The sequence below is a fragment of the Podarcis erhardii genome, assembly GCF_964252035.2.
Source record: "Podarcis erhardii genome assembly, chromosome: 4".
Classification (NCBI taxonomy): Eukaryota; Metazoa; Chordata; class Lepidosauria; order Squamata; family Lacertidae; genus Podarcis; species Podarcis erhardii.
In genome coordinates this window covers 80,976,654-80,999,971 of record NC_138508.1, presented here as the reverse complement: position 1 = coordinate 80,999,971, position 23,318 = coordinate 80,976,654, and the positions used below count along the sequence as shown (strand labels likewise).

The window sequence follows — 23,318 nt, the reverse complement described above, 5'->3', positions numbered from 1 at the left end:
ATTCAAAGATCTGCACACCAGATGGCTCCTAATCATACAAGTGATTCTTGAAATAAATTGCTTGTGTTGGGAGTCAGCCTACTCCTCTTGGGGGAGGGGAGGGGATACAGCAGAACCTCCCTGTGATCAATACATAGATCAAATTCTTTTTTTTAAGGTCAGCAGCATGCAGAAGCATACTGAATATTTCCAGCTGCTGAAGGTTCTTCTTAAATACTTCTGCTTAGAGGTCTTAGGCCCATTTTACTATGCAAATTCAAGAAGAGGGGATTTCAAAATAGAATTTATTTTGCATTTTTATATTGATATTTATAAATCTATATATTTAAATATTACAAAATCTTCTGAAGGTATGCAGTGCACTTGTTCGAAAAAAAGAAAAGAATAGAAAAGAAAAGGTTACTGCCACAGTGACCACATTTTATTCTCACATAACTTAAAGTTTTGTTTTTACAAAAAATAAAAAATAATCAAATTGCCCAGTTCAACACTTACTTGAAACGCTGGAGAGAATTGGTCATGTCAATCAACACTAATGGAAACTGAAGAAATGGTGTAACGGTGGAATTAAGTGAAGAAATGTGCCCATTTTTTTGCAGCATTTTGTCTATTTTAAATATTGTCCATTTATATCTGAGCAATGAGATTTGCTCTACAAGTTTCTCGTAGTTTCTCTATTGTAGCCATCCTCAGACTTCCAGGCTCTGTAAATATTTTCTAGAATTAAGAATTTAGAAGTTGTTAGTGTAAGTCAGGACACTGTCATTCTTTTTACATCCTTGAGTATTCTCATCACTATAATGGATCTTTCCCTTGGACAACATCAGCGAGGCTGGGGAGCCCAGGACCACCTCCATACAGGCTTGTGTCCCAGACTGGTCACTTCAGTACTGCAAACTATGGGTCAGATTCAGACTTGCTCTTCTGTGAGCAGAAGGGAAGGAGATCCAGTGAAAATTCCCACCAGAGCAAAGATGCTGTCTCTGGTGCTGCCTCCATGCTGCTCCACAGGATCCCTTGAACATCTACCTGACAGCACCTTTACAGGAGATTAGAGAGAGCATCAGCAAAAAATTGCCTCAAACTCCTCTCTCTAGTGGTGTGTCCTATAGCGTTCGACCCACTGCTAGTTATATCCAACCCACCCAAGTTCAAGAGCACCATGAAAAAGCACATTAAAGCAATACAGTTGTACCTTGGAAGTCTATTCGACTTCCAAAATGATCGAAAACCAAGGTGCGGCTTCTGAAAGAACATTCAAAAATTGGAACAGTCACTTGGGTTTCGATTGGGAGCCAAAACGCTGGAGAACTAGGCTGTTCGACTTTGAAGGTATGACTGTATGCAGAAAAGCAACAGCAAATAAACTGAGGGCTGCCAATACTCAGCATTTCTAGCCAGTTTATAATTCTCTACAACATGGGATGCCTACCTGCATGAAAGTGTGACACTCCGTTACAAATGGTCCTTTGGTGATCTCTTTAAATCTATCACAGATATCTGGGAAGTTGGTGGCTTCCAAAATGAAAGCTTGGTGGTGCTTAATTAGTGTTAAGGCCACACGAAATATTATTTTTGATCCCTCGTAGAACAAGCAGTCCCAAATTCGAAGTACAGTCTGTAGGAGACAAGATTTTGTTTAAAGGAATCACTAAAGCATATATATATATATATATATATATATATATATATATATATATATATCCCATGTCATTAACAAAAACAAAACCCACACAGCTAAAAATACCATCAAGTTCTCACTTGCCTCTACTGGAAGAATGTCAATGAACAAACATATAAACCAGCGCGATACCAGCAAAGTCCACATGATGCCATGTTTCTCCATTAATTCTGCAACGGCAGGAACTTTCATTTTCACAAGCTCTCCAAGAACTTCTTGATCTGTTTTCAGACCCATCATTTCTGGACTATAATAATCTTTAAGGGGGGGGAGGGGGGAAACAAAAGCTAATCACCAAAATGATAAATTGCTATCATTCATTAAAAAGAAAAGAAAAACAGTATATGGGGAAGGGAAAGAGCTCATTTTTCAAAAGGTAAAATTGCAGCGTGTCTTTCCACTTAAAGAGTAAAGGGCTCAACCCCACGTATTGTGACAGCTATTAAGAGGGCTCAGATTGTGCTATAACTAGGAGAGGCTGTCAAAATGCCCTGTGTTCCATGACTTGAGCAGACCCAACTCTAGATACACAAATGCACAGTTGACAGATAAACAGCTGTGTGTGACTATATGTGGTACCTTTTGGGATTTATCCTTCAAAGCATCTCAGGCCCTACCTATAACATGTGGGTCCGCAAAACATTCGAAGGCCACATGCAATTGTCAGAGAGTTATTTCAACACGAAAAGGTCTCAGTAGGGCTTCATAATTTAGTGCCAGCCTTAGTATGATTTTTCACCACCAAGGACCACACAGTGCAATAGCTCCTCTCGCCTATTAAGTTCTGCAAGACTCTCCAAAAAACTCAGGGGAAGGGAGGGTTCTTACTTTGTGCACAGTGATCAGGGGCAGCTGGTTGCAAGAATGGTTTTGTGAGCACTGGTAGTCATCAGAAACTACATTTGTGGGTCCCTGGGTCTCATTCTGGATGGGGTACTGCCTGATAAGCCCTAGAGAAACTGCTCCAAGCTAATTCCCAGTCCATCACAGGCACCTGAAAATATAAAGTTGCTAAATGTAATTCAAGACTACAGAAACTGCTGTTGGCACCATAATAGGCTTGGGGGCAGGTGGCAAAAGAAGTTGTCAGATAGGCAACCAAGTAATCCCATTCAAGTAATCCCTCCCCCTTTTTTTTTACATAAACTCAGTACAGTGGTACCTCGGGTTAATTCGTTCTGGAGATCCATTCTTAACCTGAAAATGTTCTTAACTGAAGCACCACTTTAGCTAATGGGGCCTCCCGCTGCCGCCACACAATTTCTGTTCTCAACTTGAAGCAAAGTTCTTAACCCGAGGTAATATTTGTGGGTTAGTGGAGTCTGTAACCTGAAACGTATGTAACCCGAGGTACCCCCACTGTATTTAAAAGAAATATAGTAAATAAACAGATTTTCTTAAGGAAGCCTCCAGAGGGCGCTCTGTAACTTGGCATAAGTCACTGTGCATCATGTTCAACATTAATCACTTGATCTGTGGACAGGGAACAGCAGTTGCTGCTTTCAGTCTTCAGAGCAGAAAACGAATGGTAAAGCTCCCACAAGGCTAGCAGGGCACCTTTCCAAGCTGCTAAAAACTAGACTGAGGCTAGACGTGCCATTATTGAGTTACTGTGCTTTCATGATCAGAAAATACTAGCACCAACTGAGCACAGAGGTCAACTAGAAATTAAGTTTTCCAAGTCTGTGCCCCAGGGTTATATGGATTCTCTCTGGCATCACTACCACGCAGAGTGTGCCTTATTGCACGTGGAATATTAACATCCAAGCACAAAATAGAAAGAGCGAGAGCCCTTTCTGCAAAACAGGCAGTGTAGAAAAACATATTTAAAACCAAACCACAACTATAAAAAACAGCAAAACTTGAGATAATAGTACAGTGGTACCTTGCTAAACCACAGAGCCTAGGGCTTGCCAATCAAAAGGTTGGTGGTTCAAATCCCCGCGACAGGGTGAGCTCCCGTTGCTCGGTCCCTGCTCCTGCCAACCTAGCAGTTTGAAAGCACGTCAAAGTGAAAGTAGATAAATAGGTACCTCTCTGGTGGGAAGGTAAACGGCGTTTCCGTGCACTGCTCTGGTTTGCCAGAAGCGGCTTAGTCATGCTGGCCACATGACCCGGAGGTTGTACGCCAGCTCCCTTGGCCAATAAAGCCAGTTGAGCGCTGCAACCCCAGATCATTCACGACTGGACCTAACAGTCAGGGGTCCCTTTACCTTTACCTTGGTTTACAAACAGTCTGGTTTGCATATGTTTCGGATTGCAAACTTGTCAAACCCGGAAGTGCGTGTTCTGGTTTGCAAACTTTTTTTGGATTACAACCCTTTCTTTTTTTTGGATTACGAACAAATTTTTTTAGAGGCCCCATTGGCTTGGATTACAACCTCTTTTGGTTTACAAATGGACCTCCGGAACAGATTATGGTTGTAAAACAAGGTACCACTGTACTGGAACGCAGAAGAGCCATTTAAATACTACCGAGCAAAGGTGCTGATTTGAATAAAGTATTGGGGGGCAGGGCAGGCAGGCCTCAGCCTGCAGAATTGATCACAAGACACAGTGTATCCACACCGTTTTAATGGCAATGCTCATCAACTTTAGGGACGCCTGACCCCCGATATATTTTATGTGATGTGAAGGGCCCTTGGCCCCTAGGAGTTGGCTCCTAGGGTAGCAAGGAAAAGCCCAGAAATGAAGAATTGCTTTTACTGAGTGTTGGAAGGTGATCACCTGCAAGATAAGGGGAGATATTTCCCAAATAGCCAAGGCAGCACTATTAAGAGAGCCTTACACCTATTTAAAGAATCAAAGCCTATCAGTCAAGCCTATGATCAATGTTAGAAACTGAGATATGAAAGCTAGGAGCTAAATGGCACCTTAAACCTTGGGTGCAACAACAATATGTCTAGGTGCGCTTTTTTATAACAAGAATACAAACCTGAAAAGGAATGAACTGCTGCTAAAATATTATGTTCATTTTTCACATGGTCTGGTCCTTGCCCTGCCCACCCCCCTAATATTCTTAAGAGGGTCTCTTCCCCCAGTCTTCAGAGAGTAGCTGGAAGGGAGGAGGCAGAAAAAGGTCCTCCTTTCTTACACTCTGCAGTTTTAATCTGAAATCTTAGACGCAGTACTGCGCCCAGAGCTCAGAAACTGCCCGCGCTAATGAAATTCCCTGTCGCAAAATGCACCTAAAACAATGGGAGTTACGGACACTGCCTACGATGGAGATCTTTACCAGCTGAGGAAGGCTCAAAAATGGTATAGGTGGTCCACTAAAAGACTATTATAGCACATCCAATTCTATGGAGTGGCTTAAGCTACAGAGACATTAACTTCTGCTAAGCGTCAAACCATCCCGTGTGCATGGACTAGGTAAAAACTCAAAGGCAATTATTTTCATGGCATATGCCAGGCTTCCTCCGCCTCAGCCCTCCAGATGTTTTGAGACTACAATTCCCATCATCCCTGACCACTGGCCCTGCTAGCTAGGGATCATGGGAGTTGATGAAGGCTGGCATATGCTGTCACCTACTGCAGCTCAGTGATTGGGGGAGGAGAGAGACTGATTCAAGGCATAGATAAAAACTTAAAATTAACTGTGTCCTGTTTTTAACAATTCTAATCACCCTAGGTTAACTTGATTTATCCAGTTCATCAGTCAACTATGAACATGTCTAACTGAGATTTATCCAATGTCCTGTATTACCTGCATCTTTCCCTTCTATCTCATCATTACTTTGCTTGCCATTCCCACAATTTCAAATATCACCTAATACAATCAAATCTGATCAATTAAAATATGAAGCATCCACACTGGCCCTGTGACATTTGAGCTCCTTTGCTTGTGAACAGATTTAGAATGTCCAGTTCTTGGAGCAACCAGCCTTTGAAGTCATGAAATAGCTGGAAGACTTGAGGCAGCAGGTTTTGTGATAGACCAAGTGAGTTGTATTTGACACTACAAAAAACAACAACAACACAAAATACACAGCTGCAATAGAGACAAAGGAAAGCTAGCTCACTTAAGTACCAAACCTGCATTTTACTGAAGTGGTTTTAGTATGTGTGTATCAGCTTGAAAGGCTGTTTGGGAAACTGTTGCACAGTGATGTTGACGTGTTCCTTAACCAATTGTATTAACTGCATTAACTTGCAATTACCGGATGAAAACCATTGTTTTCACCTGGAAGAGTTCAATAGCTTTTGAGCCTCTCTCTCATGCAATTTATGATATAGTGCAAAGATATCCTTGTGAGACATAAGCATAAGAAATTAAAATGAGTGCTGAGTTGAAGCTCAATATGTGTTTGCTTCCTTTTAAAAAAAATGGGTAAAAGTGCTCTAAGAGATTATGTTCCCTAACCAAGTTAGAGAGAGTTTTAGAGAGAGAGAGAGAGAGAGAGAGAGAGGTTTTCCCAATGTGCTGGACAGAGGTATGCTTTATACTGCTTCCTCTTAACTCACAATATATACCTCTGATTCAGACAACAGCTGAAAACTGCATCTGCTGCAGTACTGACAGAGGAAAAACTCCTAAGGTAAGGCACGTGAGATCCCTATAGGGTTATGATGATGCTCAGGTTTGTGCATGCATTCCCCTCATCACTGGGACTCAGTATTTTCTCTCACACAGTGGCTTTTAGGGCTCACAGTTCAACAGAATTCTGCTTGCCACATTTGCTTGAGTCTTGATATTACAATCTTTAATAAAGCCTCAATGCAGTTGCAGCTGCTTTCTTGTCCTATGGGAGAGCCAGTATGGTGTAGTGGTTAAGAGCGGTGGACTCGTAATCTGGTGAACCGGGTTCGCATCTCCGCTCCTCCACATGCAGCTGCTGGGTGACCTTGGGCTAGTCACACTTTTTTGAAGTCTCTCAGCCCCACTCACCTCACAGTGTGTTTGTTGTGGGGAAGGGAAAGGAGATTGTTAGCCACTTTGAGACCCCTTAGGGTAGTGATAAAGCGGAATATCAAATCCAAACTCCTCTTCTATGGACCAGTAATGAGATTTGCAGGGAATAAGGAATAAAGATTATAAAGGCTATTGTGGACTTGTTCTCTGCCACAAATGGATTAAAAAGAATATCCAAAAATAGAGCATGGTGCAGTTCCCTGACCTTTTCTACTTTTAAATCTCCATCTTCAGATCAACAATGCAAAGAAGCTGAAGAATCATCTTTTTAAACACGGCATATGCATGCCCATTTAGACTACGACACAAGGTTGCTGTACCCACTTTTGCAAGAAAGTTTTAGAAAAACTTTGGATGTTTAACTGGGAAAAGATAGCCCAAATACTTAACAAAGAAGTCAAAATGAAAATTGACAAGTTGCAGTCTATATCCGGAAGATTCTAGCCCTCCAACAACATCCCCCAAACACACCTTTTCATTTTCTCCTACGTTAGTGTGTAGTGATTATTCACTCTTGTGAAGAAGAGATTAAGTGCAGCACTTGTGGACATGGGGGGGGGGCTATTCCCCAATACTTGGCAGCCCACCCAACTTATGAAAGATGTGCATTTAAACATTTTTTAAAAGAGAAAGAATCAAGGCTATGCTTGCTTTCACACTTTTAGGAGCATTTGTTTAAAGGCATCTTTAAAGGCATCTTCTCAGAACTCTCAAAACACCAAAAACACCTCACTTGTCCTGTCCAATACTCAGGAACTGATCAAATTTCAAGGATGGTACAAATAGATCTGCACCATGCTTCAAAAAGAAAAAGGAAAGGAAAAAAAATCTTAAAACAGGAAAGCACATTCAGATCCAGCAACTTTGAACTTTCTGCTAGGTTGTAGTTACATGTTTTCACTGTTAAATACTTATTGTTGGGTAGAGCAGAAAGGGGGAAGAGACCACTATCTGGTGTCTTGAAAATCCCCATTATCTTTGGGATAATGGTTAAAAGACTATTTTCAAAAAACAAAAACAAGGGATGTAGCAAAAATAATTCAAAAGCAAGCAAGACTTTCAAGATGTCACAGGTTTTGTACCCAAGGCCTTCCTTCTAAAGACATGCTCTAAAAAATAATCTAGCAGTTCCAGTTCCAGTCACTGGAAGATGAATGAACCACTAAAGATTCCATTTCCTTTTTAAGAAGCATGCTTTAGAAGTTCCTATTGTACTACGCCTCGGGTATTTTGCTACTTATACAAAAGGGAAGTGTAAATAGAATGAATAGAGGAATGTGATTGCTATTTTCTACAGAGAACTGCTTTCAATGCAGTAATTGGGTAATTCTCTGAAGTTACGATATTACATGATTAGACCAGTGTTTCCCAACCTTTGGTCTCCAGCTGTTTTTGGACTACAACTCCCATCATCCCTAGCTAGCAAGACCAGTGGTCAGGGATGATGGGAATTGTAGTCCAAAAACAGCTGGAGACCAAAGGTTGGGAAACACTGGATTAGACTACCCATTTGATAGTCACTCTTACTTAGCTCAAACACAGGAAGTGATCTGTGACACAAAGATAGAAATGGTGGGAGTTTGACCTACCAGGCAATATTCGACCAATGAGAGCATCTAATAACCAAAAGGATTCCTCTTCATTCCTTGTGATAAGAATCAGGTAGCCTGCTATGAAATTCATGCCCTAAAACACAAAGGAACAATTTATCTAACAAGCTTGATACAATGTTGACAAAAGTAATCTTAAAAGGAGCCAAGCTTATAAATGCAAGGGGCAGAGGGAGGACCTAATGGTAATTCATGCTTATCAAAAGTGAGTTATCATGCTTATCAAAACTGTTTGAATGACCACAAATGAATGCATAAAACAAAAGTAGTATTCAGGGACGCGACTAAGCCCCCTTTTCATTTATTGTTATCATGTGAGCTCCCGCTGGGCGCGCGAGGCTTGCAGCAATTGCTAGTCCCCAAGTCTGAAGTGTACACGTTGTAAGATCGTTTTAAAACATTCATGGACACTAGTATCAATTGCAGTCTGTCAGATCCGGCCTTTGAATGCATCTCCTGTTTCATCTCTTTCTTTTGAAACCTCCCTGAACCTTTCGCCAATCACTCTTCTTTACCATCTTCTTCCATGGAAAAGAATGTGGCGCTCTCATTTTTATTTCATAAACAATGCATCTGGTTTCAAGAAGGAAGATTGGGGGGGGGGGAACGGGACTCCTGGATAAATGAAGAGTTGTCCCACAACTAGTAGCTCAGTTAATCCAAAATAGGTCCAGTTGTTTTGCTTTTTAATTCCAAGAATTCATAACCATCTGTTTGTGCCTAATGGGCATGATTCAAAAACGTTTTGTTTCCAATTTCCCCCCGAAATGTAAAAAAGCTAACAGATGTTGTAAACAGCAACTACAAAACCCTCTATTCTACTTTATGGGGGTATTTGCCCTCCAGTTGTGAGGGTACGTTTTCAGCCCTCAGACTGCCAGCTTGCTCAACAATAGCAACCATGGTAACAGAGGGTTGTTTGGCACTGCAACAAAAGAGTGACCCTCAACAGACATTCATGGAGCAACCTAAATTGTACATGCCAGCATAAAAGCTCATGCACCGAAGCATACAATACCAAGGCAACACTAACTTCAGAGTTCACAGTGATGTTTCTCAGGGAGTTAACTGTCAGGCACATTAACATTACAAGCATTAGGAAGGTCTTGTTGAAACACAAACTCGGGTGTCCCAGGTTCGCAAGCATTGTCCCACACTTGGTGGGTGTTTGAAAGGACTCAAAGCAATCTGCCTCCACCACCCCCCCGGCGCACTTTTTTCAGCAAGCAATCTTTTACCTTGAAGAAAAGGCTTCGCCTTCTTTTAAAGAAACGTCTAATTTTTGCTTTAAAAGAAACGTCTAATTTTAAAGAAACGTCTAATTTTTGCTTTAAAAAGGTCTCCCAGCCAATGTTGAGGTTTACAGTGCATTTTAGAGAACAGTAGCAACTCACTTTATACCTACGGCAGTTTGATATGCAATGATGGTGTAAGTTCTAGAAAGTACTAAACTATGGCAAATTTAAGATATTGACTAAGGACTAAAATAGAAGGGTGGAAAGGTGCATGAAATCTACATTTCTCAAATCTTGCATTGCCATCAAGGCCACCCAAGTTGTAAATGCTTTGCTTTAAAAGAAGCTCACGATTGCATTCCGAATGTCACATACCTGGCAGTATCCCACAGACTGATTATGGTGCCCATATGCCACTAATACGTTGTAGAGTGTCTTCTGTAAGCAGGGATCAGCAGTTTTGCGGAACCTTACATTATCCGGAAATGTCCTATTCATGTCTAAAATGTAAAAAAAGGAAACAGCAAAAATTTAAAATGTATCTATAAAGCAATATGATTCATGGACCAAAGTCTTGGGATCTGAAGTTGCCTTCTCACCCATGAACTCAATAGTTGACAGCATGTTATCTATCTGGGATTCCCTGACTGATCAACAATACGGTTCAGCTGTCCTATTGAAAGGATGGAAACAGCCTTATGGATGCATGACTTGTCTGTGTAGGGGATGCTCAAATACAGATCTGAACAAGCAGAACAGGGTCATGATTTTAGCCCTGTCCTCAATATCAGGTTGTTGTTTTCAAACATCTGCACATTGAACATGGTTTTCTGTACGGGAAGATCAGCATTACAGGCTTTAAGAAACCTTTTATTCTTCAGCAATGCAGGCAAAATGCTATATGTCTACAAACAGGGAAGGTTGACTCTAAACAACTCTGAAATAGACTGTAATTCACAACAGCTCATGCCATAATAAATTTGTTGTGTCTTTAAAGGTGCCACAACTGTGTGTCTATTTTGTCTGTCGACTGTCCATGGATTTAACATTATCCCATCTCCCTCAGGACTGCAGAGAAGTCTTTTATTGTTTCTTTGCATTCCAGGGATTATCCTTTACAAGATTCCAATGACCTTGAATAATCACCATAGTTGCTTGCCTAGAACATTAACTATGTGGTGGTATCGCTGCAGTCATCTTAATGTTTGTACTGCATTGCTTTTAAAGGGTTTCTGTACACTGCCTTGATATTCTGAGAGGCTTGTTATACTTGCAGAAACTGACATTTTATTCTAGATTCAACAGAGAAAGAGTATTCCCCCCCCCAATATAATCCAAACATAATCTAGATCTAATGCATTTATTTATTTATTGCCCCTGAAAAGCATTGCTTGTGAAATTGGTTTCACTCCAAAAATAAAAGTTCATTGCAAATCAGTTCTCTGTAACCCCCCGTGTGAAAACCAATGCGAACAGTTCCAGCAATGGGAACAGGGAGGTACCCACACCAGGCCCAATGATGTTGTGGGTGAGCATCACCACTTCCTTCTTCAGTCACCTGTGGCATGTGCAGGGAGGGAAAGGCATGACTGATAAAGGGGAGAGTTTTAAAATGCATAGCCAGTAACCCTTGTGGACGACAGGATCTAGCAACAATCTAAACTGAAAGCAGCATGTTGAGGACAACCATGAATGATTCTGGACTGAGAAAAACTACATTTCTGTGCTATGGTGCAACTGGACTTCTCCACGACCCTTCCCCTCTGCTGGGAGGTGGGACCAATTCGGATGGTCCGCCCCCACCACTTAATGGATCCAAATGGTTTCCAGAGAGTGGTAGGGGATGCTTTATCCCATGTTGATGGTCTTTCAGCTGATTCCCTGGTGGCCTGCTGGAATGTGGAGTTAACCAGGGCTATCGACTGTCTGGCTCCAAAGCGCCCTCTCCGATTGCATGGAGCCCGGACAGCCCCGTGGTTTTCTTTGGAGCTGAGGGCAATGAAACAATCGTTGAGACGGCTAGAGCGTCGGTGGCAGAAAACTCACTCCGAATCTGACCAGACACAGGTTAGAGCTCAACGTCGAGCCTACCAAGTGGCGACAGCGACGACGAAAAAGACTTTCTTCACCGCCTCTATTGCATCTGCAGAAAATAGTAGCAAGAGACTCTTTCAGGTGGTTCACAATTTAACGGAACCACCTTTACCACCGGGGCCTTGTAAAGACCCCAGGATCTCCTGCAACGATTTTGCAAAGTTTTTTGCAGATAAAATCACTCATATTCGGAAGGAGCTAGACTCCACCGTGGGAGCAGGGCTGGGGCAGGAGAGTGCTAGAGCTCTGTCTGGTCAAGTTGCATGGAATCAGTTTCAATCCGTTACCCCCAAGGATGTGGACAGGCAGCTTGGACGCGTGAAACCAACCACCTGTCTCCTTGATCCTTGCCCATCCTGGCTAATAAAAGCAAGCCGGGAAGGGCTGGGCGATGGGCTCTGTGGGGTGGTGAATGCTTCCCTCTGTGAGGGAACATTCCCAGATCCGCTGAAAGAGGCGGTCATTAAACCGCTTCTTAAAAAACCATCTTTAGACCCGGCCAGTATGGCCAACTATCGCCCAGTCTCAAATCTTCCATTCTTGGGCAAGGTGATTGAGCGCGTGGTTGCTGAACAACTCCAGGCATGCCTGGAGGATGCGGACCATTTGGATCCCTTCCAATCGGGATTCAGGCCTCATCATGGGACTGAAACTGCCTTGGTCGCGCTGGTTGATGATCTCCGGCAAGCTAGGGACAAAGGTGAGAGTTGTTTCCTAGTTCTGCTGGATCTCTCAGCGGCCTTTGATACAATCGACCATAACATCCTGCTGGACCGTCTAGAGGGGCTGGGAGCTGGGGGCACTGTTATACGGTGGCTCCGCTCCTTCCTCCTGGGCCGTGTTCAGAAAGTGGTGGTGGGGGATGAGTGTTCAGACCCCTGGGCCCTCACTTGTGGGGTGCCTCAGGGTTCTGTCCTCTCCCCCATGCTTTTTAACATCTATATGAAGCCGCTGGGAGAGATCATCAGGAGGTTTGGACTAGGTGTCCATCAATATGCAGATGATACCCAGCTCTACCTCTCTTTCAGAACCAGTGAAGGCGGTGAAGGTCCTGTGTGAGTGCCTGGAGGCAGTTGTAGGATGGATGGCGGCTAATGGATTGAAGTTGAATCCTGACAAGATAGAAGTACTGTTTTGGGGGGACAGGGGGTGGGCTGGTGTGGAGGACTCCCTGGTCCTGAATAGGGTAACTGTGCCCCTGAAGGACCAGGTGCGCAGCCTGGGAGTCATTTTGGACTCACAGCTGTCCATGGAGGCACAGGTCAATTCTGTATCCACGGCAGCTGTCTACCAACTCCACCTGGTACGCAGGCTGAGACCCTACCTGCCCGCGGACTGTCTCGCCAGAATGGTGCATGCTCTAGTTATCTCCAGCTTGGACTACTGCAATGCGCTCTACGTGGGCTACCTTTGAAGGTGACTCGGAAACTACAACTAATCCAGAATGCGGCAGCTAGACTGGTGACTGGGGGCGGCCGCCAAGACCACATAACACCGGTCTTGAAAGACCTACATTGGCTCCCAGTACGTTTCCGAGCACAATTCAAAGTGCTGGTGTTGACCTTTAAAGCCCTAAACGGCCTCGGCCCAGTATACATGAAGGAGCGCCCCCACCCCCATCGTTCTGCCCGGGCGCTGAGGTCCAGTGCCGAGGGCCTTCTGGCGGTTCCCTCATTGCGAGAAGCAAAGCTACAGGGAACCAGGCGGAGGGCCTTCTCGGTAGTGGCGCCTGCCCTGTGGAATGCCCTCCCATCAGATGTCAAAGCGATAAATAACTACCTGACATTCAGAAGACATCTTATGGCAGCCCTGTTCAGGGAAGTTTTTAATCTGTGATATTTTAGTGTATTTTTGGTTTCTATGGAAGCCACCCAGAGTGGCTGGGGAAACCCAGCCAGATGGGTGGGGTACAAATAATAAATTATTATTATTATTATTATTATTATTATTATTATTATTATTATTATTAATGGGTCAGTGTATACACAACCTCACTTGAGACCTATGGAGATACTGATGGAGATACTGCTGGTACCAGTCTGGCAGACTATCAAGCCAAATAATCCATTTGAGCAGGAAAAGATAGATAGATAGATAGATAGATAGATAGATAGATAGATAGATACAGATATAGATATATAGATACACACACACATATATTGGTACCTCGGGTTAACTTAATTCGTTCTGGAGGTCCGTTCTTAACCTGAAATTGTTCTTAACCTGAAGCACCGCTTTAGCTAATGGGGCCTCCTGCTGCCGCTGCGCCGCTGCTGCATGATTTCTGTTCTCATCCTGAAGCAAAGTTCTTAACCCAAGGCAATATTTCTAGGTTAGCGGAGTCTGTAACCTGAAGCGTCTGTAACCTGAAGTGTATATAACCCGAGGTACCACTGTATATGCATAGGAATTGCCAAGAGAATGTCCCACACTGAACACAAACACCATTGCTTCTGCAAAGGGTCAGGTTTTCATTCGTCTCCAAAACCAAGGCACAAGTCCACAAAGGCACCAGGCAAAAACGTTTCTCTATAAGCCAGGCCTTTGACTGATTAACATTATATGGCATTTTAAATGCGTTTGTGGGAGGGGTGCTACTGGTTTGTTTGTTTTTTTGTTTTATTACGTATTTTGTGTCCTGATTTTGTATATTTATGTTGTGAACCACCCTGTGGTCTTCAGATGAAATACAATATACAAACAAACAAATTCCCACACTTGTCTCTCTATCCACGGAATACTTGGGCTACAGGCTCCTTGGTAAACAGCAGCCTAGATTGGAAAACCACATCTATGTTTAGATGCTAACCTGTCTTAATTGTGTCCACGAGCTTCTCATTTTTGTCTCCCTCAAGTAATTTCTGGTAGTATCCAGGGTTTTGTTCCATGTGGGACTGAGCACCACTCACCACCATCCAAACCAGTGCACGGTGCTCATTTGGAATGCCTTTCCTGATATAGCGTTTTACTGCAAAAGAAAAAGAACACCAGTTGATATTTCAAGCATTATTTTTTGGATACTTAAAATACAAAAAAAAAAAAAAAACCTCCAAGAGAAGTAAAAGGACGTTCAAGGTAACTAGTGTCGCAAGGACAACCCAGTCACTGATGGGCGGGAAACAAATGAAATTATTATTATTATTAACCAGCAATTGCTGATCATTCCACAAACAAGAGCTTGAAAGTGCAGAACCAACATTTGTGTGACCTTAGTAAGAAAGGTAGGAAACTTCAGTGACAAGAGGAACACACCAAAAGCAGACAAAAAGCCTTTTTCAGATGACCACAAAAATCCTGAGAGAGAGGTAGTTTGTGTGTATCATGGAGGAGGGCAAAAAGGAGGTGATTTGTTTATTTATTCCCATCTTTTTCTACCTTCCTTTATTTATACCCGCCATGGAAGGAGCACTTGTTTCAACATGGGCTATTAGTACAACCAAACACTCCTGGGTTTTCCAGGTTAATCGTTTTTAAAGTTGATTAGTATACCTTCTGTTTTAATACTTTTTAGCTTTCCAAAACGTTTTACAGATTCTAAATGATTGTACCCGCACCCTACTTGTGCTGATCTATGACTGTAATAAAGATTTGATTGACTGATTAGGTCGATCAGGAATATGAAAATCTCCCTACAATTCTAAAATAAATTAAAAATCTGGCTCAGAAAATGCTGCCAATATTCCGATAGCCAAACGATTCCCATCTACAAAAAAAGGATTGGGGTGGAGAATCTATTCATGCATTTTTAGTGTATGGATATTACAGTATGTGGATATTTATGGCTAAGCAAAGCACCGTATTTGAATATTGTTTCCATAATGTCTCTTGCATTTGCAGCTAACCCTTTCCCATCATGGCTATTGATTTTGAAAGTAAAGCCAGCTTAAAACACAGCTCAATCAGATGCTGCAATCAGATATAGCCTCATGACTTTGGTAGGCAGTGGAAGGGGAATGCAACCCTGAGGTTACATTATTCTTTAATGTTGTTGTTGTTGACAGCAAAGCCACGAGTCCAGGGCCGGCCATACCATGATGTAGAGTGAGGTAGCTGCCTCAGGTGGCAAATTCAGAGAGCTGGACATTGGCTAGAAAGGTGTGCCATGTGGTCTGCCCTGCAGCCTCTAAGCTAGCTTCCTGCCCTAGCATGGCTGACACACCAGTGACACAACCTGCCTCAGGCGGCATGCTCCTCCCACCCCACCAGGGCGTGGGTCCAGATCTGTGGTGATGGGGAAGCATCCATGGCATGCCTCAGGTGCCAGAAGGCCTTGGGCCAGCCCTGCAGAGGCCTATAATGAGGAAAAGTAAATTTAAGTTATGGAGGCCATGCATTCCTTTCTCAGATACTGTCCTTCATCTGAACATCACAAGGTTGAGAGAGAGAATGTCTATAAACCACAGCAACTCCCCCTTCCCAGCCCTCAAGTCTGCCCTGACGCTGCCCTGAGTATCCAGGTGGCCACAGCTGTGTGAGACCAACTCCCTTCTGCTCGCTTACCCAGGTTTCAGTGATACGGACCAGACCAGCTTCCTCATCTATAATCAGAGCATGGAAGACGGATGAGGGAGGTCTTACTCAGAGCCAGCCTGGCATTCAGCAACAGAAGTCATAGACCTAAGGGCTGGCTGAAGGGACAACAGCAATTCCCCAGGTTAGAGGAAGGGCTAGCACACAGCATAGTCACCAGTGGCCTGTGCTGTGTGCCTCTTACCTGGCCTGCCCCACTTCCCCCTACCCTGAACCACTGTGACTGGAGGCCCCTGCGTTCTCTCCAGTTCCTCTCCTCCCAGACACATCTGACTTCCCTCAATAAAAACAAACAACAAAAACAAACCCACACAAATTTAAAACAGTTAAAACAATTGTTAATTGTAGCAGTCTCTGCTTTTGAAGCTGGTGCTGCAGCCGGGAGACATACTATTGTATAATCTATCTTTTCAGGGTGCTTTTTTAAAAAAGAAAAATGTGTGTATACGTAGGGGAGAGCAGAAGAACCCAAAATACCTCTCAAACTGTTCTATTTGGGGTTTGAGCCAACTTCTACCTACACCCATTAAGGATTACAAAATTAAAACTTTATCAATAATCTTTTAAGGAGATTTTTTTTTTTTTACTTTCAGTTTAAATGGAAGCCAAGTTTCACAAATTTAGCTCAGTGCTGGGGCAATGCCACCTGGGGTGCCTAGAATATTGTGCTGGAATTTAGAAAAGATGTGTAGGGCCAGCACCTAAAGAGACACAGGCGCAGAAAATATTTAAATATTTTGCCAGCTCTGATTAGCTTAATCACTTTCCAGTTTGGCAATAAGCCAGTGGTTGGGCCTAATTATGATAAACAGCCACTAATAATCAGTGGCATCTTACTCACCCAACTGGTTATAGCAGTTTCGTATGTACAGGAAAACTGTATAATTGCAAGTTACTTGTTACCATTCCAGCAGTAAGCTGCAATTGTTGTGCAAACACCGAGTCATGAACTCGCCCAGTTCTCTTCACAGAGGAATAAGTTACACAAACCTGACTGTGAAATTCCCCTTTTCCTATTCAGCCCATGAAGGCTTTGAATATGCAAACGTGAAAATATTTTAATTAGCTTCAGTGTCATGATTCGTCCTCAAACTTTGTCCTACTCACTAAACTCACTAAATGAGTTTGATCTCATTAGCTTGGATTCCACCTTCATGACCAGAGTCCTGTTCCAAGGAATGGGGCCCTTTCATATCCTCTTCCTGCTGGCATGCCCTATGTATTTCCTGAAAATCTGCCCCCAAGTGTTGGGGGGCATTCTAGAACAGTATGAGATGCAGCACAGGGGGAATCTGCAACAACCACCACCACCCACCAACAACCAGAGACTAAGAAGAAGCGCCTTGTTGTTCATCTTGGAGGAACTCTGGAATCAATAGATATTCGGAATGATTAATTAATTAAACTTGATTTTATTGCTTCAGCTTCAGTAATGTACATTTAAAGGAACAAGCTTCTATACTTCCTTTCAGCATTTACATTTGCTTTTATAATGACGCATTTGAAAACCTACATTTCCAAACATGCCATCTTTAAAACATGGTGAGGGAACAGAGACGTTGGAGAGAAAAAGAGTGTTTCTATTCACGGCAACTCACTGTGCTGCATTTGCAACAAGTAGCTGCTCCTACCAAACATCCATAGTAGCTGACAGATTGTTTCTTACAAGGACAGAATTTACGTAGAAATGAAAGCTATTAATCAGCGATCAACTGCAGTTTCCCCATAAACTCTATTCATTTGGGCTGTAATTTGTATGCCTGCTTACCTGGGAGTAAGCCCTACTGAACTCACTAGAACAGGCTTCCTCAACCTCGGCCCTCCAGATGTTCTGAGACTACAATTCCCATCATCCCTGACCGCTGGTCCTGCTAGCTAGGGATCATGGGAGTTGTAGGCCAAAAACATCTGGAGGGCCAAGTTTGAGGAAGCTTGCGCTAGAATATATTTCAGAGTAGATTTGTATAGGATTACACTGTTTGTCCAGAAAGAATCAAAGTAAAGTCTGAAGTGGGGTAGATATAAGACATTGGCACTACAATAAATGTGAAAACAATGTTCACCTCCCCATATTGAAAAACTCCTATTGAAAAGATTCAAGCAAGATTTCATACAGGAAAAGGAAACAAGGAACAACTTCATATTGGAATATTACCTTTTAAGCTTTTCGGTACACCGCGGTTACCCTTTAAAAGCTTGGACCATTTAATTGCTCTCCTAGTGAGTATCACTAGGTATCTAGAAAAAAAATCTTCATATGATGTATAGTCAAAGTTTGCTGGCCTTTCAAACCCATATGGATCCACTCTGCAACAGAAGGGAAATCATTGTACACACATATTAGTTTTATGTAGTTACATAAACTTCACATACCTAAATTAAAACTTTTTTTGCCCAGAAATGCAGCTTAGAGGGAGGAAAAACTGGACTTTAAAATGTCAGAATGAAAGATGTTTATCGACTGCAAATGCCAGAATGGGCTTCCGGAAGTTTATAAGATGAGTCTGCTTTTGTAGACACCTAGCTAACACCCATTAGCTTTGGTGGTGGTTGATGCTAATTAGGACTGATAGGGAAGAAGACAAAGAGGCCAACAGTAGGTGGAGCCAGAACAAATGACAGGAAGCGCGAATTTAGTTTTGCCCCCATCATCCTCCCTGCTAAGTCTGCAATAGCAACACTAAGGAGGAAGGTTACAGTTGGTTCTACACTGAGGGATAACCAGCCTCATATAACCAACATGCTTAAGTCTAATTAATGCAGGAAAGGGTTAATGCCATAGAGTAAGTGGTCCTGCCAGGCTTAGCTAGGTCACTCCCACTCCCCTTGGGAGGAAGATAATTGGGCCTTTTGTTGTACCTAAGTAGACCCCAGAAGCTCAACATGCGAGGTCTGAGCTGGTTGCTCCAATATCAGACCACATGGCTCTAGTAAGCCTCTTTTGAGTTCCTATACCAGTGATTTAGGAACTTTCACCACTGTAACTAAGCCAAGTTTTACTGCCTATGCTAAATGCTCTGTGGAAAAGCACATGAACCTAACCTTTGGAGAGTTTACCAAGTTTGTGGACTTTTTCTATGCTAAGGGAAGAAGGGGACTTTGGAAGGAACTTAGAAGGACATATTTTAATGATCTATTTCACACTTTACTTTGCTGCGTATTTTGTGATTTTTATGTCTACTGGGGTTCTCTCACCAAAGAGTACTTGCCCCAAACGTGGATCTTGGCATCCAAGGAATTCTTTACATACTTACTTTTTCCTTCCAAGTAACACTTTCAATCTATCTTACAGGGCTGTTGTAAAGATTACACTGTATATAAAGCACATTATAACCTGGTAATTATTTTTATCTAACCAGGACATTAATGGACCATTTATACCATTGCATGTTTTGTAATTTTAATCCTGATTGTTTTTCTTTTTATTAGTACTTGTTACAAATCAATGATCTTTTCAGTGACCAGAGTTTTACCTCAGTTTTACAGTCATGGTTTACTCAGGCAAGTGATAGCACACTCTTGCAGGGAGTAGACAAGGCCTTTTTCAGGTCATTTGTGTGTTTTGCATTAAATTCTGAACCTCATCAAGCTCTGTATAATGGGACCAATATTGATTTACATGGTTGCTTATCTAAATGCATACATAAGGCAGGTCAATCAATCCATTTTCCGCTCCCTTTAGCCTCTGGCTATTAGCTGCTTGAAAACAGACAAACGAGAGAATAAAGTATCACCGCTTAAGACATTTCCAATAAATAGTATCAGTTTCACCATGTACTTATAAAGGGAAATGTTCAGCTACAGGGACATGTGCTTAAGTGCCATTGGTTTCAACTGAACTTAAGCATGCATAACTGTGCAGATTTAATCACTGCAAAAGTTCAGGAAAGCTCAGCACTTCAGCACAAACAAGTTGTATATTTAGCATTCAAACGCAAAAGGCACAACTTTCTCAAGCCTCCCAGAAAAGCATACATGGGACTTTGGATAATAACGTAATCCTTAAAAAGTACTCTTCCAAAAGAGATGGCCACAATACCTCCTAATTGCTCAACCACAATTTATACATACAGCAGTGTGGGTGAGCAAGCCTTTCCTGGACTGCACTACTAATACAATATGTTTCTATGCTGCACCGTTAAAAAAAAAAAAAAGTATCGCATTGTGTTTCCTTGTAGCTTAAGACTTCATGTTTCCACATTCCATTTGGTCTTTTCAGCCCTGCTGGGAGGGTGGCATTCAAACAAGCCAGGTTCCAACTAGAACCCCATCGTTCTGCCTGAGGTCCAGCGCCGAGGGCCTTCTGGCGCTTCCCTCCCTGCGAGAAGCAAAGCTACAGGGAACCAGGCAGAGGGCCTTCTTGGTAGTGGCGCCCGCCCTGTGGAATGCCTTCCCATCAGATGTCAAAGAGATAAACAACTACCTTACATTTAGAAGACATCTGAAGGCAGTCCTGTTTAGGGAAGTTTTTAATGTATGACATTTTAATATATTTTTAATCTTTGTTGAAAGCCGCCCAGAGTGGCTGGGGAAACCCAGCCAGATGGGCAGGGTACAAATAATAAATTATCATTATCGAATCTGAAAAGCTTTTATTACTGTCAGTGGCAGCTCTTGGGGTGTCAAATAAAAAAAAATCAGCGCCTCTCATGCTCCATTCTAAATCGCAGCTATGCCATCCCAAGGCTCCACGCCTAACTGGTTGCGCTCTCCTAAATCTGCCTTTGCTACTGTATTGTATAAATGGCTGTGTCTGATAATATGTACCAGGACAAAGAATACTGTAGTGGCAGTGTTACTCTGAATCTCAGTTGCTAGGACTCACAACTGGGGAGAGTGTGCTGTTGCACTCCCAAGTCCTGCTTGTGGACTCCCCATAAGCCTCTGGTTGGCCACTGTTGAGAACAGGATGTGGAACAATTATGGATCTTTCATCTGATCCAGCAGGGCGGCTCTTCTTATGTTACATCCTTGCATAGCCATTAACCACTGTCAGGTGATAAACAGGGAAATGCTGGTCAGCCCATCCTTGATGTCTCATTTATCTCTCTGCAGAAATTCCACTGAGCCTTTTTTCCAGCTACAAGGAAATTTATAAACATAACTTCCATCTAGACAGCATTCAGCCTTTCCATATTCTCCAGTGATTACCAACCTCTGCACTCCCATATTTATAATACTTCTGTATTTATAGAGTACTACAGTACACAGATTGTTTTGATATTTCTTATAGTAACAAGGGCTTCTCGTTTAAAATATTTTAGACTGCCTTTCTGGACAGAATCTATTATAGTTTTAAGTTTTATTTTACAAATTAAGCATTTTCCTAAAGTTCTATGTGGTGATAACAATAGAGATGATGGGGGGGTGTTGGGGAGAGATTTCAAAAAATAATTAAATCTGCTATTTTATGAAGTTAAGATGCCAATAAGTGTAAAGAACTGAAAAAAAATAATTTTCAAGTGGATTGGTTTGAAAGCATAAAGAAAAGTTCATTCTTTCCATGTAACCTTCCAAAGGGAGTAGGTGTTTACTGTGGCAGCTGTAAACGACTAATAATCCTGGCAGTGAAAAGTTAGCTTTATTATAAGAAAACCTGAAAGAGTGACAAATCAAGATCTTTGGTAACAGGGTTTTGAAAGTTTAATTATGGGGGGGGGGAGCGGAATCAATGTAGTTAGCTTAATTAACTTATCCACTGAATTAAACGGCCATACCAACACTGCCAACTGAAACCTGAAGGGCAGAAATAACTGCCCCACTGTGTACTCAGTAACCAAAGGGGAATTCATGCGATACAAACTTTAGCTGAAAACCACACGCAAGAAGAGCTTTCAGTAGGGAATGGGGCACTCCCAGCATCGATTTACCCCAAACGTAAATAAGTTTTCTGGGTTGCCTTTCTCAAGCAAATCCTGCTGCTGCGGCTGTGTTTGTTTTTAACTTCCTGTTGTATCACAGATACACCTGAGGGGCCACTTAACACCAACCCAGGAAGATAGATAGATAGATAGATAGATAGATAGATAGATAGATAGATATTTACGTTTGTGGCATGATATAGAGAGAGATTATTACTATATAGAATATTAAAGGCACACACACAAAAAGCAGGAGGGCGAGCCAAGAGCGCTCTCCATGATTCTGCAAGGGCGCAACCTACCTGTGGACGTTGCTCTCGCGGTTCTCGCGCTTCGCCCGCCGCTCTTCCTCCCCGTCCATGGGAAGGGAGTACGCCGGGTTCCTCCAGCACAGAATGGTCGAACCCCCGCCCGGCCCGGCGCGGCCTCGCCGCTGCCGCCTCCTCCTCCTCCTCCTCCTCTTCCTCCTCCCCTTGCTGGAGACGAGTCAAAGTCCCACCACTCTTATCAAAGGAGAGCGCGCCGCCTCCCTCTTCTTACGCTCCGAAGTTGTCTGCAAAAAAAGTGCCTTTGGCGAGGTGGGAGGGAAAAGGGAGCGGGCGGTTTCCAGAGCAGGGCAGCCTGCAGTAGAAAATGTGTTCACATTGGAGGGCGGTGGGAGGAAAAAGAAGCGTCTCCAAAGTTCCACAGCGTCGCCCTTCAAGGACAGGGAACCGAGCGGCGCGCGGAGCTTATCCCTTTCTGTCTGGGCTTTTCCAGACCAGTCTTTTTTTCTCCCCCCCGCGCCTGTGAGGGAGAGTTTAGCTTATTTGTGGCTCCCACCGCCAGGCGAGCTGGGAATTGCGCCTCCTTAAGGACAGCGCCGGGGCAAACGGCTCCTGAGGTAGAGCGATTTAGGAGCGCAGCTGAGAAGCCTCCCTTTCCCCGGGTGGCTGAACGCGCGACTGGCTCCTCCTCAACCTGCTGCTTCGCTCCTTCTTCGCCTCGGGTTGCGCGCGCACTTCCCCAGAAGAAAAAACCTTGGGGAGGAGAAGGAATCCTCTCCGCACGTTCCTCTTGCTGCTCGTGTTGCCGGCAGAGGAGGCGGCGAGCCAAGCGGGGAGGGAAGCCTCACCCAGGGCAGTGAGGGCAGCGTTTCAGTTTGTAGCAAGGCGGAGGGCCGGGACTCGTTTTCCGTTTTGGAGCAGGTGCAGCGGGAATAAAGGAAGCAGCAGCGTGCATTCCTCTCGTGGGTCAGCGCAGCCGGTCCACGCACGTGCCGCTGGGAAGTCCAGAGCAAAGGGTGTGACCTCAGCTCCCTAATTCCCATGCACGCCCTACTGTAACGCAGCCTATAACCAAGTCGCATGCAAACAACTGCACCTTTGCTTTGCTGTTTACCCCTGCCTCACTTCC

At 43.3% G+C, this 23,318-nt stretch overlaps 1 protein-coding gene across 1 annotated transcript; it reads right to left on the bottom strand.

Annotated features, from left to right (window-relative positions):
• Positions 1-261: 261 nt before the first annotated feature.
• On the bottom strand, positions 262-22,862 carry GRTP1 (growth hormone regulated TBC protein 1). Its single transcript, XM_081858276.1, has 8 exons — positions 22,226-22,862; positions 18,218-18,369; positions 14,342-14,500; positions 9,814-9,938; positions 8,183-8,279; positions 1,766-1,938; positions 1,433-1,618; positions 262-717 (listed from the first exon to the last, which is right to left on the bottom strand). Exons 1-8 carry the CDS (start codon positions 22,282-22,284, stop codon positions 628-630), a joined length of 1,041 nt encoding a protein of 346 aa, XP_081714402.1. The 5' UTR covers positions 22,285-22,862; the 3' UTR covers positions 262-627.
• Positions 22,863-23,318: the final 456 nt, after the last annotated feature.

What these genes read in the sequence shown, in the direction of transcription:
- GRTP1 (XM_081858276.1), bottom strand. Translation starts at nt 22,284, where the DNA reads ATGGACGGGGAGGAAGAGCGGCGGGCGAAGCGCGAGAACCGCGAGAGC. An exon ending in CGTGGACACAATTAAGACAG is followed by an intron (nt 9,939 to 14,341) that starts GTTAGCATCTAA and finishes TTTACATTTTAG; the next exon opens with ACATGAATAGGACATTTCCG. An exon ending in AGTCTGTGGGATACTGCCAG is followed by an intron (nt 8,280 to 9,813) that starts GTATGTGACATT and finishes TTTGTGTTTTAG; the next exon opens with GGCATGAATTTCATAGCAGG.